The sequence below is a fragment of the Patagioenas fasciata genome, chromosome 16 (assembly GCF_037038585.1).
Source record: "Patagioenas fasciata isolate bPatFas1 chromosome 16, bPatFas1.hap1, whole genome shotgun sequence".
NCBI lineage: Eukaryota > Metazoa > Chordata > Aves > Columbiformes > Columbidae > Patagioenas > Patagioenas fasciata.
In genome coordinates this window covers 12,138,724-12,154,998 of record NC_092535.1, presented here as the reverse complement: position 1 = coordinate 12,154,998, position 16,275 = coordinate 12,138,724, and the positions used below count along the sequence as shown (strand labels likewise).

General features: G+C 40.2%; 1 protein-coding gene across 1 annotated transcript; it reads right to left on the bottom strand.

Moving 5' to 3' along the window:
* Positions 1 to 6,295: 6,295 nt before the first annotated feature.
* On the bottom strand, positions 6,296 to 8,750 carry PFDN4 (prefoldin subunit 4). The gene is made up of 4 exons (XM_065850237.2): positions 8,576 to 8,750; positions 7,754 to 7,861; positions 6,972 to 7,115; positions 6,296 to 6,708 (listed from the first exon to the last, which is right to left on the bottom strand). Exons 1-4 carry the CDS (start codon positions 8,597 to 8,599, stop codon positions 6,577 to 6,579), a joined length of 408 nt encoding a protein of 135 aa, XP_065706309.1. The 5' UTR covers positions 8,600 to 8,750; the 3' UTR covers positions 6,296 to 6,576.
* Between the last annotated feature and the right edge of the window lie 7,525 nt (positions 8,751 to 16,275).

Genomic DNA, 16,275 nt, shown 5'->3' with positions numbered 1-16,275 from the left:
GGCCAAAATTCATCCTCTGCTGAGGACGTAAGAGACTTCAAGGAGCTCAAGGTCTCATCTATGTTTCAAGTCTTGGTATTGTTGCACTGGTAATGGAGGAATTATTAGTTCTTCCATGAGGGTTTTCATTTCCATTATTTAATTTTCCAAATTCTGTACAATGGTGAATTCTCAGTCCCCGCTTACACAATCTGCAAGCAGACCGTGTTTAACAACAGAAAGGAAGGAAGTCCCTCTGGTATAATTTACCCCTTCCACTTAAATCCATAGATTTCAATTCTAACTTACCTGATGAAATTACTGTAAAATAGATACCTCCAATGGAGTTAGATTATTTTTTTCTTAACTGCAATTCTGGCCTGAAAATTCCTGGTTTGGAGGATGTCAGTATGTAGCTTCACAAAATGCTTAGACAGTTGCTGTGATGTCCCTGGGACACAAAGTATTTGGGTTTAGTGAAGCTTCTAGCACTGATTGGATCTTTATGCAAAAGATGGGCTTTTTATGATTATCTGAGGACAATGCACGCGATATCGAAAGAATTCCAGCAGCATTATGGAGCTTAAAGTTCTCTCGGTTTATAAATTGCATTGTACTCAACAGGACATGCTCTATGCACCAGAAGACTTGTCTGTCTTCAACTTGTGTGACCTAGTTCAGATGCAATAACACAATTTGAACCTCCTCTGAAAAGTAAACCAAAAGGATTAATGTAGAAATGTCAGCACGTCTTTACCTCACTGCTTCTTTTAATGACTGCTGTACCGAGCAGGCTCTGGCTAAAATAAAAAGGCATCAAATTCTCCAGCTCTTCCAAATACACTTTCATCCTCAAAATCCAGCTTTTCTCAGTCCCCACAAAAGGTTAAGTTGAGACCAGGACAACTACAAGCACTTTATGTCTTCAGCTACAATGGACTGGACATCACGGCTGTCTGGCTCTGTTCCACTCACATTCTTAGACCAGTTAAAGTACTTTCCTCTCCTCAGGGACTAAGAACAGTCATTCTTCAGTGTTTTAACATTTTGCAGGCACTAGGGATAGGTGTGTTTTTAGCTGCAATCACTGTATTGTGCACTGCCTTGGAAAGCTGAGATACGCATCCCAAATACCTGCTTCACAGAGCAGGGAGATGAAATAAGATTAGCTCTTTTTAAAAGGCAGGAGAAAAGGAGGCAGGGGAGAATAAAGAAATCAGTTCCAAAGAGCTACTAAAAATTCACTTCTTCACCTGAATAATTAGTTGCGATATCCTCTGAAATACCACTGTCACTCCAAGGGGTTTATCATTTCAAGTGGCATTTCCATGGTAGCCAGTACTACATCTATAATCCCCTCCAAGCTGTTAAATGCTCTAATAAAGCTCAGTATCAATAATCAAGGAAGGAACAGTTGTAGGTTCGGCTGTATTTTTTAATCTCATTATTCTTTATAAATTGGCCGTGTCCTTTCTTCTCTCAGTAATGCTGCCTTGCCTATTGATTGTACCCCTTTTTAAGCCACAATATGAGTACTGACGTGTTTTTTGAGATTCTCCATTTGTGAAAAATAATAAAAGAATCTTGAAAATCACATTGCAGAGACATTAAAAATGTCTACACATGCAAGTCACTTTTTTTTTCAATTTCTGCTTTTGCCTGTTCTCTTAAGAGATAAGACCAATTACCACCTTTTGTTCTAAATCAGGATTTGGCTTTGGTACTAATTTTAAGTCAATTTTAATACCACACCCAGGAAAAAGAATGAACTATCTGCTTAATGCAAATCACATCCAACTTTTGCAGACTTTGAGTTGAGGACATCTGCTTCTACTACGGTAGAGATCTTTGCATGTCTGATCTTACATTCACCACATTACAGATAGTGAAGTTTATGTTTAATTCACTTCCTTCCTCTAGCCTAATGTGTCTGGGGCACTCAGAAATGGTTTAGCAGACCAGGGTCAACTGTTATTCTTCAACAAAACTGAAATATTAACCGTGGGGAGGAGTGGGCAAATCGCCGAGGATTTTCTGTTCCCACACTGGTATTTGTGTGAGGGCCAAGAGCACCAGCAAAGCTGCTTCAGATTGGGAAGGTATCGTCGCTTCTTCTTCCCAACTGCAGTTATGATATTCCCTATGAACTCTGTCAAAGTCCACATAGAGGTAAAAGAAGAATGTAGAGGGCATGCCACAGCTTGCTTTGTGGGGGAGAAAATACCACTGCTATGAAATTCAATGGCTTTTACTGAAGGTACTGACACCAATATAAAATCCCAAAAGACAAAGAAAACAAAAATGAAACTTTTTTCCTCATTGTGTTTCCACTCCCAATTCCACACACAGTGATTTCGTACAAATGCAACAGCAATGAACTCAGGAAATATCCACAAGCATACATAAAAATGAAGTTTAGGTGTTTTTCCAAAGCACTGCTTGTTTTTCTGTGTGCTCAGAGAACCACTTTAAATATTGCAAGAACGGGTCTCATTAATGCACTGTGAACAGAAAACTCTGCTGCATTTCTGTTGCCTCTAAAGTACAGTAGAGCCATTTCAAACATTGCTGGTGCCACTCTTTCACAGCAAGCTGCGAGTTGGTTCTTAGATCTTTCTTACTCCGTTGCTTCCAAATGAACCATAACAGCTGTGAAATGGAAATCATTCTTTTTTTTTTTTTGAGTTTTTGCAAATTTCCATCTTTGCTTTGTGCCTTAAATAAATTGTTCCTGTATAATTATGCGGACTACTATAGCTCATTAATTCAGTTCTATTTCACAACCAAAAGACTGAGACAGCAGCGTTTTCAAAGCTGAACTAGAACATTCTCCTTTCATTATGATGATTAACAGAATAGAATGTGACATAACTTGGTTCACACACTTCAGATAGGTGTGAGCGGGACACTGATGCATAACAATCAAATCTATGGCCTTATTTGAAAGGTAGTATAGAACGAACTTAGATGTACACATGAATGATAAGGTAGTCACTGGAAATAGCTGAGATTTTTCAGGAAAGTTACATTTATAGAGAATCTCTTATTTGCTCCTTTCAGAATTCATCATGGCTAAGGGAAACTGATTTCTTTTGGCTCTGAATGAATTTTTTTTTTTACTTTAACTGTACAATTAATTTGTTTTCCCAATTTGTGAATGGAGTTCATTATCTTAGCATCTCTACACCTCCATTAATTGAAATATAAACATTTCAACACGAAGCTATAAGTAATCATGTAAGCAGAGAAAAGTAAGAGCCCAAATACCTGTTCTTCAGCGTGTTAGGAAGTGTGTGAAAGACAGCCAAGCCCGAGCTCATTAATCAATGCATCAGATCTACTGTGGAATAAAAAGCAAGCTTTCTATTCTCCATTGCAGTAGATAGAACAAATGAAAATAGTAGGTTACAGACACATTAGTCTGAAAAATTTCCCAACTTTTGTATCAACTTCGACATCAAGAACTTCACCTTTGAAATAAGAGGGAATTGAAACCAGCATTTAAAGAGCAGAGGGAAAGAGCCTGTGATCTGTCTCCCACATGCCCTGTTTAGTATAAAGAAAGCTTTGCAAGCTATTCATATCTGACATGAAACTCAGGAAATTCTTGAGATAATTCCTATGCTAACCACAAAGTTACTGCATGTTGTCATAGCAACAGGCATCAGCTGAAACTTCATGATATTAAATGTATCTTTGCTTTGATATAAAATGAAATGTAATTTTATTAGATGTTTGTCATATCAACTATAATGGCAACAAAATTGTGTCGAGAAGCTCCAGCCAGTGCCAATAAATAAGAGTCAACCTGATGTGAAATCCATGTGCTGATGTCACCAAACAGCATCATAAACACTCAGCAGCCTGTTGTCTGAACAAGTGAAAGCACACAGAGCCCAAGCTAGATGTAAAAAATGCAAAGCACCGAGTGTCCCCTACAGTAACATGTAGCTGAAATGCAAAATACTGGTTGGTGAGCATGAAGAGCAGTATGAAAGTTCAATGTTGAGATAAACGAAGCTACCACAGTAGAAAGTAACACTACCAGATGTGTAAGACACAGGATTTTTTTGAACTTTGTTGAGGCCTGACAGCTACTGTATCCAATGCAAAGCTGACTATCAAGTTGTACTTTGTGCCCTCTAGTTGCTGTTTCTTCAAGAACTTAAAAATTAGAAAGAAAACAAAAAGCCCACAACCAACCAACCCACACTCGTCTACACACAGTATCATATATCCAGTTCTTCATGCCATGGTACTTTGTACCTGCAATAAGGTGTCAGAGAAGTGACTGTACAGGTAAACCCAAAGGCAATCAGGTTTTACACTTGTGTGCTGTACGTTATTCATGTACCATGACTGGCCCTTACCAATCAGACCCATTTAATTCACACGTCTATTCAGATACCTATAGAAAGTAGAGATTTCAACTCTTAGTATAACTTTCAAAAAGCAGCCACTTTACTAGAGCACTGTAAGTCTTGTATACACAACCCTAATAGCTTAAGGAAACCACCAGGTGTAGTACTGGCCAAGCCTGCATTTCAATATCGAGTACATTTGCCAGGCATTATCATGCTTCTATATATATTCACCTTTCTTCCTCTTCCCATATTTGAACCACTGTCATACAAACCTAACTCCTTAATTCCCTTGCTTCTACAGAAAATAAGGCTTTATGTTCATCAATCTCTTTTTGCTCTTTGAAGTGATAGTTAATACTATTCTCTGTACTTCGGCCACACACCACTTCCTATAATTATTGAATAATTATCAACCACATTTATATTATGGAGCGTAATAGTATCTGAGGACCTTATATACAATGCAATGAGCAATAACAAAGGTTCCACTGGAGAAGGTTATGCTAAAGATCATTAAGTGGAAAACATTTTTCCATCAGCTCACAAGATACAGAAGCACAAACAAGCCCCTGAAAATACAATAATTGTGTCCTTCTATGTTTTACAGAGGTTTTTATCAGGCTGCTTTGAAAAACTGGTAGGTTAAGTCTCCTTGACATCATGCAGTGAAATGAGCTAAATTTCACTGGCTGCAGTTTTACAAGTTTACCTGCTTTAATTGCTTCAACCAAGTGAAAAGTCTGACACCCGTGGCTCTATGACTTGCAAAACAAACAACAGTTTGGAAACTGTATTTTGATACAAAGATGGAGCCGAACAGCTAATTCAATCACTAAGAGATCAAAAGAGATCCCTGGCCCAATGCTCCAAACCAAGCCCTTAGATTAAAATAACCCTTAGCACTTCTATGGTGCATTTCATCTTTGAAGCACTTTACAAATGTCACTCCCCTGACAAAACAGAAAATGACAGTAAAATATTTGCATTCTGACAACGATATTAAAAAATGTATATTGTCAAGTGCAGCCAAATTATTCATGACATGTACAGAGGATCAAGGTTTCTGGTCTTATGTTATCTGAACAAGATAACTGCAAGGCAAACATTAGAGAGAACAGAAATGTCCAATCTACCAAAAAGTACTTAGAAGATGGAGTGCTAAATGGAATGAATGTCAACTGAAAAACAATTGCATATATTCACAAGGGAGGAGAAAGGTTACTAAAAGGAAAGACTACAATGAGAAATTAAGAACAAAGAAGAGTTTTCACATGTTCTATTTCACACATATAAAAACATCAAATACCAGCCTGGGACAGCAGCATGTTCTGTAAACTACAAAGATCCAGAGCCTAATATGAAAAAGTTTGTTGGATAATGACTTGCCTGACCTTGCAAACACAACTGTCCAAACCATACAAGGAAACTGGGCATTACATGTGGAAAAAAAAGGCTCTCCACACCTTGCCAACATTTCCTCCTTCGGGTGCTTTACTGAACTAAGGTTCTCATCAGCTTTACAGCTGCCACTGGAATCACAGTTAAACCCTTCCAGCTGCCGCCTTTTTTTCCCCCGTGATGAAGCCATATCCATGCTATGGCCTATCTGGAAATCACAATCATTTTAAATACCTGCAGTCTGCACAGCTGTGAATATGCTCAGAACAGCAGTGCTGCCACAGCAGTCACTTCGGAGTGAATTTTAAAGTGTTACCAACCAACTAATGAGAATGTGATCATCACCAAGTTTCACATGACCAAAGCACTTGCTCTCCCAGCCCAGGCCTGGCGCTACCGTAAAACGGGTTTCCCAGCTCTTCCATGCCATCTACTGGTGCTTTTCATTAAGGGTCAAACAGCCATTACAGCACAAACAAAAAATTCCCCACTTCAATTGTTTTTATATTTAAGTATTTTCATGAGTGGAAAACAAGACCAAGGAAACTATAATATGTGCCTGACTTCATTATTTTAATAAACAATGCAAATATTCCAATCTTGATGCTTTACCAACAGTATGAAGCTAACGCTTTCCTGAACAAATAAATAACTCCAATAACCAAAATACAAAAGCTCTCATTAAATAGATGGAACCCAAGACAAGAAAAAGGGTAGAAATAAAGAAGTGTTTTGGTTTTGTGGTTTGTTTTTGTTTTTGTTTTTTAATATAATTGGAACAATGTTATCAAAACAACAAAACAAGGGAAAGTGGTACGGTATATTTAGAACACCTTTAACTGTCCTCAGCCTCAAGATTTATGTTATTTCCAAATTTTGCATAGAGCTGAACTTTCAGGTCAGATAACACCCTCTGAATTGATTCCACGCGGGATTCTAAGACTTCAATTTCCTCTTGTAAACTTTTCTGAAAAAGAAAAAACATCAACCAGTTATGTAAAGCTAACTGAGTCATGCCATGAGATTTTTACAGAGCCAAACCAAGACTGGCATGAATTGTGTACTGACATCCCAGTTATGACTTACAGTGTACGCACCTCCCCATCCTCAAATCATAAATCAAACATGAACTTTAGAAAGCAAAAGCTTCAAAGGATGAACAGATCATGCCATTCCAACACTCATCACACCGTAGCAGCCAGTAAAAGAGTTCCTTTTGCCCAGACAAACCTTTGCCTCCTCCAGCATCTCTTGTGTCTCGTCTTGGGAATGACTAATGAAGACATCTCCAATTTGGTAGGGTATCAAAAGTGAATCACCATCATCCAGCATCATAATGTCATCACAAGCATCTTCCAAATTCTGAAGTTGTTTCTATTTATCAAGGCATTAAAAAAAAGGTTTTTACTTTCTCCCAAGTAAGTTATTTCAATGAATAGACTGTCATGCTATCAGTTGAATAACAAACCCAATGAGTTCATGTTTTGAGAAAAATCCTACCTGCCAGCATATCAACTTCAATAGCAGAGCTCCAGAGCTGTAATTTACCATAAGTATTAAATTCAATGGAGCTGTACCAGTAGAAATTTCTAGTCAATACTCATTATCTGTCATTAATAGGGTAATTAACTGTTTGGACAAGGGAAATACAGCACATTTGAATTTCAATAATACCTGATATGCTCTTACACTGGAATTCTTAAACTTAGCTTAGCATAAATATGGACAATCTCAGGCAGAAAATTTTAAGAACACTACGAACAGCCACTATATACAGACAATGCTTCATATATGACAACTACTAAGAACTGCATGCAAAAATGTACTAGTGGCCTTTACTTCTCATGACTTCTTTCTCCACTTTAACACTCTCTGGCTACTTTCGAAGTAACAAAAAACCCATATTAGAATCAAAGCATTACTGACAGTAATCCACAGCCCCTATTTTCTGTGTTACAGCTGAAAATTAATTCAAGGCAATGAAAAATAAGTCACATATGAAGCAAATATACCTTTTTTACTTCTATTTCTTCTTTTAGCTCTGTGATCCTGCTAGTATTTCTTGCAAACTTGTTAATTTTCTGTTGATCTTCAAAAGTAACATTGACATCTTCTGCAGCCTGGAAGGAGGAGAGGTCAAAATGAAAACTTTATTCCTTATACTAACTTGAATCTCATGTCAAGATTATTCCTACAAAGCTTCTGAAGAATAGTCTTACAGCAACTATATTCTGCTTATACACTTGATTCCTTAAATCACGTCCTGAAGGACACCAGCAGTGCCCACATTTAGTTAAAACACCAGCTGCCCATGGCATCCTAAAGCCAAAGGTTGCCTCCTTGACAGCGCCAACAGTTGAACCAGACACCTCTCCTCCCAGATTATAGAATCACTTTGGTTGGAAAAGACCTTCAAGATCGACTCAAACCACTAAGCCAATACTGCCACGTCCACCTCTAAATCATGTCCCTAAAAACCAAATTTACACGCCTTTTAAACCCCTCCAGGGATGGCGACTCCACCACTTCCCTGGCCAGCCTGTTCCAGTGCCTGACGACCCTTTACGTGAAGAAATTTTTCCTGATATCCAACCTAAACCTTAACCCACCGACAAGCGAGCAAGATATTTTCGGCAGGGCCCGAGCCGGAGCGGCCTAGGGAAAGAGACCCCGCGCCATGGCCGCGCCAGCACTGAGAAACGCCGGACCCCAGCGGGAGAGGGGCCCGGGCAGCAGCTGAGGAGCCCACTGTGGAGAAAAAAAGGAAAGAAAAAGGAAAAAAAAAAAAAAAAAAAAGCGAAAAAAATCCCGCCGTACCCTTCTACCACACTCACCGCCTTCTTCATGGTGGCGGCCATGTCAGTAGGACTGACCTATTCATCCTCCCCGCAGAGGAGGAGCTGGGGACATGGGGAAACACAGGCAAAGCGACAGAAAGGGCCCAGCAGCAGCGACTCTGCACAGATCATGGTTTCTCCCTCTCCTCACCGCTCCCCTGTCCGGCGGGTTACCCCGAGGCTCCACAGGACACGCACAATAAATCTCAACCCATCCCCACAGCGCTTGGTACGTCCCGTTTAAAGGGGAAGCGAGCCGGCTCCGCCTCTCCGCCGCCAGCAGAGGGCTGCGGCTCGCAGCGCTGCCGCCAGGGGGCGCTGTGAGGTGGGGCCGGTGCTCTGCGGCCGAAGCCGCGGCGGACGCCCGGGGCGGTGCAGCAGCAGCACGGGGTGAACGGGGTGCGAGGGCAACGAGTTCGAGCCCTGAGCGGGGAGAAAGGGGCGGTGGAGCCTGAGGCCGGGACCAGGGACCGCTCCGAGCTGTCCCCAGCCTTCCCCGGCCGCCTTTCTGGAAGCAGAGGTGGAAGAGGCCTTCAAATTCAAATCATTGAGCAGGGACTTTTTTAAGCAAAAATAATTTTTTTTTTTTTTCTCTGAAAAGGCTGGTTGGCAGCTTCTAATCAGGCACAGGGATAGCTGACATTTACCCTGTGTAATTCCCTCCACATGCTTAAGTTTATTTAGCTTCTAACAGAAAAAAAAAAAAAAAAAGAAAAAACAAAACCCAACACCCAAACCAAACCAGTTGATCAGAACATTTCCCAGCTGTAGGGAAGTGGCCTGGCATTGTGCACTCCTGATGCTCGGGTGCTGTGGGTATGCGGTCCCTGATCCAAACGCCTGGAGCCTTGGTCTGTGGGCACATGTGGATGTCACACGACATGAGGACTCAAAATGGAGAGGATTTCTGGAGGCCCAGGCTGCCGGCTCTGTGGTTGGTGCCTGCCTGGGTCTGCCAAGACCTTCCTGAAGAATGATCAGCATCTCCAGTACCCATGAGCTTTCAAAAATTTAAATACACCTCAGCTGCAAAGATTCTGAGCGATACGTCGTTGTGCCAGCGTCAGGTGGGGCTGGCAACAAGCCTGCAGTGCAAGATTCAGAAAGGTGTTTGAAAATGTCTTCAGGTGTTTTGCTGCAATTCACCCTTCTGCTACACCCTCCTGTGAGCTGCAGTTCAGAGTCAGTTAGATCCAAAGAAACTACCTGGGTACAGAGAGTTCAGGGCCCTGGACGGTGTGTTTTTACAATGTCTGGCTTTGGAAAGGAATTTGGAAAGCTGGGTTAGAGTCTGCAGCTCACTGAGCAGTGTCTGGTGAGAATTTGGATCTCCAGAAAGAAAACCAGTCAGCATTGAGACCAATGAGCTGTTTAGGGTCAGCACATTCAGTCCCAGGCCACCAAAACTGCTGAACCTTTCTCAGAGCTGCCGAGAATCACCTCCACCAGTTTGGAGTCCAAAGATCAAAACCATTTCCTGAAGGCAAAATTTATCACATTTCTTCCTCAAGCTGTGCTTTAAAAAGTGTAAAACCCTGGTTGCACACAATGGTCTTGTTCTTCAAGCACTTATTCATGGTACAGGAGGCTGATGTACCCTTCCCTGCTCAGAGATGGCATCCAAATTCATGTCTCCTACCCGCTTCCTGACGCCTGAACTATAAATAACTCTGTATGTTATCCAGTGATTGTTTTAATGAGAAATAGATGAGCAATCAGTGGAACAGAGTGTCAATGTTTGCTTGTGTTAGAGCTCCTTGTTGCCGAGGGACAATTCAGTCCTGCAGCTGCAGGAGAACCCTTGCTCATAGAAGTCCATTCCAATGGGGATCCAATGGGTGCATATTTGAAGTTTCCTATTAATTTCCTGCAACTAGGCCTTATTAGGAAGAGCTGTAATATGGCATGCTCCATTCAAATCTTAACGCATATACTAACACCTTTCTCTCTCAGCTTTGACTCGCTCATCATAGCTGGAGACAGTATAGCAGCCCTACTGCCTGCAAGAATGAAAAGTTTGGGTTCGTGCTTTCTTACTTACAGAGAAGGAGTTTATGCCAACACTGTTCAGCTTCACTTCATAGTAGAGCTGGTTTGGGAGCTCTCTTTCAGTTCCTGCTTTTTGCTGAATAAATGCAAGAAAGTCACAACTGCTTGTGGGAGAGACTACAGCAGGTTTCTGGCTTAAAAATTACTTGAGAGAAAAACCTTTCAGATCTATAAAAATATTCTACAATGGATATTTACTGAATGAAATGTGTTGTTTTCAATTCAGAATGACTGCTCATTTCAAAACTCCTGTTACAAACTCGTAGAAAAAGTGGAATAGAAAATATTTTGAGAGGCACTCAGGCTGACAGTTGCATTCTATTTTGGTGCATAATTTTAACTTGTTTCTCAATGAGGGAAAAAATTAATCACAAAAGTTCTCCCTGGACACCTACATTATTATTAACTTATGTAAAAACATAATCCAAATTCTAAATCTGTCTTTTTCTCAGAGATCAAACTCCCATCTCTCTGGCCATTCTTCTGCTCTTCCCTAAGCCAGCTACCTTCTCTCTTCTTGAAGATCCTACTATGAAAGGATGTAACCTAAACCATGGTTATTTCTGTAGATGGATGAACTGAATAATACATGTTAGGTCTGAGCCAATGTAATTTCCTTCAAGAGAAAAGGAGTGGATTTCATAAGAATTTGATGACTTGAAGGCTTTGAAAAAAAATATTTTTCTCCCACATGCTCAGGCAAGATTTATGGTCTGAGTATGTTGCCAAGAGTAACTTACTGTAGCCCTTTCTTATGTAAATAAAAGTGAAAACAGTGCACGAGTGCAAACATCTAGTGGTGAAGTAAGATAAACCCATTGAACTCAGTGGCCTCATTTCTCTTTCAGTTGCATAAAAGGGCTTGCTCTTTCTTGTACTGGTCCCCGTTGTTGTTGCAAGTGTGGTTCGCTCCACCTTGCGCTTCAGTGGGATCCTGTCTGCGCTGAGTATAACCCCCACGCCCCCCAGCTTACGTCTCCTTTGTGGTTCTTTTTCACGTTTTCATTTCATGTTATGTGCTGTAGCCTTTTGCAACACAGCTCAGTGGGAAAGAGTCTTCCTATGTTCTTTGGTGCCTAAGTGGGTTGTTTTGAATTACCAAACACTTTACCATTTTCCCTGAAGTTACACAGAACTCTTTCTCAGCCTTTGAGCATCTTGAAACACCCACGCATCAACAATGTTTGTTAATACAAGATGAATTAGAAATTGAGAAAACTTAATGGAGATGAAGTGGTTGTTTTTTCTGGATTTAACCTTTATGAAGTGGATTGCTATTAGCAAAAACTGCGTAAAATTGTACTAAAGGGGAACAGCTTCCGTGTCACACTGGCACAGAGCTAGCAGTAGTGTGACATTTCCAATATTAGACAACATGACATATTGTGGTATACAGTTCTTTATGTCGGAATGCCTATGTCTGCCCTTCTCGTACCAGCATTGCAGAGGGGATGGAGGCCAAAGAAAAAAAATCCCCTTCTAAGGGTGTTCTTTTCCAGAAAGACATGCCAGCTCTTAATTATACAAGTCTTAAGTATTTGTATAACAAATCCCTCTTAATTTTTCATTCTTTCACGGTCTGAGGAAAGGAAGGCAGATTTTCTCAGATTTCTGAACTTGTTCTTCCAAAGAAAGAAAATCCCTCATGTTAGTCAAAAGCAACATCACCATTTCGTCACTTAAGCCCTGCTCTATGTTCATACATATCCAGCATTACTGTTATTAAATTGCATTAGCTCTTTTCTGCAAGTCATCACGATAAGCTTCACCTTCTGTGAAGGAAACTTCTCTTTTCCCTTGCTGTAACACTTTGCAGATGGTTTTGCAGTGTCAGCTGCACCCGTGAAGCCCAGGGGAGTTTCTGCTCAGTGTTTGTGCCTGAGGTAGAAGTTGGAGATTCCCTTTTGCTGGGAAATCCCTTTATGGAGAAGCACAGCAGATGACCTTACTCCACCTTTGTGGACAGGATATTCTGTAAACACAGTGCTTTATAATCCCATAATTCTGGCCCAGCAGAACAGTTGTTGCTTCATGCTGGTTTTGTTGAAAATAAAAGGTAAGAGCTACCTCTGCAACCCTGCCCGCCCTCACCACTGCTTCGCATCTCAATATCAAGAGTGAATATACCAGAGTCTGAAATACTAGCTGTATATTTCTGTTACTTCACAACCCATCTTGCTCCAGAAATGTTGGAATGGTGGAACATCTCCCAGATTGCCAGGAATTTTTTGTGGTCCATGCTGAAAGTCTCTCTACAGAGCTCACAAATGCATTAGTCTTGCTCTTTTTTTTACTTTTGTGGCTCAGATTCAATAAGAACTGCTCACAAACTACCTGAAATTAGATCTTCAGTTACACCTGTACAGGTAGAAATAACTTCCTTTCTAAGAGCAGCACTGTCAGTGCCGGTTTCAAAAGTCAGTATGTATTTCTTGAAAAATAACACATAAGGAGGAATAGAGCCCTGTTCCCTCCTCAGCCATCACCCTCCTGGATTCTTTTCTCTTAAAGCATTGCAAGTTTATCTGCCACTGAATCCGGAGGCTGGCTCTAGACTCACAGCAGGTCTGTCAGTAACATGTCCTGTCTGTAGTGTTACTCAGCATTTTCTAATTTCTTGCCTTTTAATTTCTTGTCGTTTTAATTTGTTATTGCAGGGTGGGAGTTCTGGAGAAGGCTTTTCCTCAGAGGGGCATCAGATGTGCTCATTTGATGCTTTACCAAAGACAGCAGTAAATAGATTAAATGTTTTCCCAAGGGCAATAGTTACGTTCAGTAGTCATACATCTGAGGAAACTAAACTCTTCCCTAGAGAGGTCTGTGCCCAGGCATTTGAATGGAAATAAACAGCAGGATTTCAGGCACAGGCTTTATCTGATGAACTACCGCTGCAGTCTGCTCTAATGCTTCCAAAAACAATGAATAGGAGTAACCAGGATGTGGCCCAGAGGGTATTGAGTTCAACCAAGCGTAGCCCAAGTGCCTTTCAGCTGAGTAATAGCAAAGGGAGATAGAGTTTTCATATTTTCTTGTGGCCCTAATGAAGACAATGGAAGCAAAATGCACTCATTTCACAGCAATTCACTAGTTCAAACTCATGTCTTTGTGGTTTTGCAGAAGTGCTGTTGGATTAATAAGCATCTTTTACGTATCTACTAGACCTTTCATCAGAAAATACTCTGAAGGCCACAGACAAGGATTGTTTCACACACCCCTTCCCTGGGATGAAACAGCAGTGCTCTTTAATAATTGATAATAGTAATTAAAAAAAAAAAAAAAACACACCAAAAAAACCCAAACCATTTAAAATCTCCTATTTGTTTGCCACTTCTGGGAAATGTTGGGGCCAGATATTATTACCAAACTGTAATCATGGGCAAGATGATGCTAATACTAATAATTAACACTCCTCCACCCTGATTACTTGCAAATGGTCATAGCTGTGGTGTTGAAAATGTTCAGAAGGCATTTGCTGCAAACAGCATGGGAGCTACTAACAGCAGGTTGGGCTTTGAGTTCTGTATTGGCTCAAGGGGGAGACACTGCTTATTTAGTCACTAACTAAACCTCCTAAACCATCTTTCTTGAATATTGGCAAGAATTCAATACCTTAACCTCATGAGAGCATCACCTTTTACTTTGGTATTTCAGGGGAATTCAGAGACCAGGTGTTAATATCTGGGAAACTGTAATTCTAGAAATATAATACAGTAAAATTTAAAAAATGGCATGAAAGACTGTATTCACATGATTATACTTCATGAGACTTTATAACATGTCAGTGCAGGAACAGTAAGATAAATATTATTATAAGTGTAAGAAAAATGTCCAAGAACAATATTGTTATTGTCTTTTATTTGACAAATTGCCTAGTAGTGTCTCACAGAAATAGAGCCTTCGAAATTTTAGCAAGTAACAAGCATCCGTTTGCTTTCAAAAGACTTGGTATGAGGTCAGCTTTGCACATCCATCAGACCAAAAGTAAAATAATCTGCGCAAATGTTACAGGCTTAATCAACAAATCCAGTAAATTGCATGAGTTTGAGTCTGATTCAAGTATTTTTATAACCAGCTTTAGCAAATTCTCGCAAGAAATCATGTAACAGCCATTTTTTCCAGGCAATTAAGACAGTCACACAACAACTAAAAGCTTTGGATTTATAAAGGTAGATCCTTATGCTAGATTTCAAGTGTTTTCTGAATTAAAGGGATACTCAACATTTCCTGCTTCTGAAAGCTTTCCTTGCTTTTGCCAGATGCTTTTTGGTCACATATTTACATTGTAGAGTTATTAATACCACTGGAACTGAAAAAATTTTTGTAATTTTTCAGAAGCATAATGCAAGCACTACTTTGCACTGTAACTGCATGTTAAAAAGGCAAGAGCATATATGCAGTGTCTTAGCAGAAGGTTAAGTGTGCAACTGCATTTAAAAAAATCAGAAAAAATATACATGATTGCTCTTAATACACTGTTCCTGGAAGCAGAGCTAAAATCAAGATTAATTTCCCAATGGGGAGAAACGACCAGGAATTACTGTCTCTGGACACAGGTAGCTGCATCCATTCATCTTGGTGAAGACACAAGAAAGATAAATACATAAAGAAAGATAAATACATAAATACCTACAGAATTCAGGTGCCTTCTGGATTTGGGATTCCTGAGGATCTACATTTGGAACTGTATAGAGATCTAACACCACACGTCTCCAGGGGACATGGCAAACGGTAACTGGCTCCTTCGGCCTCAGTCTGAGGCAAAACATGACCACCCAAATGCTTCTTTAGACTTTCTATGGAATCTTTCACTGTTCCTCCTAATACTTCCCAGGACCCTCCTGCCCTCTGTACCTTTAGGGTCAGTTAATAAAGATGGATATCTAGATATTTCACTGTTACACAAGTCTGCGGGTCTAACCTGAAGTGTCTGCAAGCTAGCCAGATTCTTAGATGCATCATCTAAAGTTGCTAACATCCACCACATAAAACCAAAGAATTTAATAGTAATTTATTGAACCTATATGATTAGGGGCCTTTGTTGATACTGCTAAACTAAAATGTTTCAATATAGACAGGTTCTAAAGACAAAACACTTACATGTCATGGATCATTAGGCAGCATAAAGAGGATAAATCACCCTGTTCAAGTGATGAGGAAAATACTATTTACGTTATACCTTCTTATATCATCCAAGATTTTCTTTGTATAACATCATGTTATGCTGATAACATCAGCAATTGACACATATTTTTACACTGTCATAAATGCACGTATTTTTTTGCAGTAAATACACAAATTGCATCCCTACTCATTGAGACAAGTGTAAAGGACAGTTGGATTGTGCATTAAGCCTGTCAGTAGTTGCAGAACAGCGAAGGATGGGATGGGTGTCAACAGGAAAAAGATGGATTATAGACATCTGGGAAAAACAAGGCTGAGAGAAGCAACAAAACTTTTCCTATACTAGCTCAGTAGGAAGGCATCCACCCACAATTATTGATCAGTCACAAAATCATGATTCCAGTAAGTACTTCTGAGCCATCCTGAGGGATTCAGGTCACTCTGGATTCCCTCAGTTTCCCCCTGGAAGTGTTGAAGATGAGTAAAGAGCAACCAGGACTTCCAGTGTCACCTTCCATGGCACAATA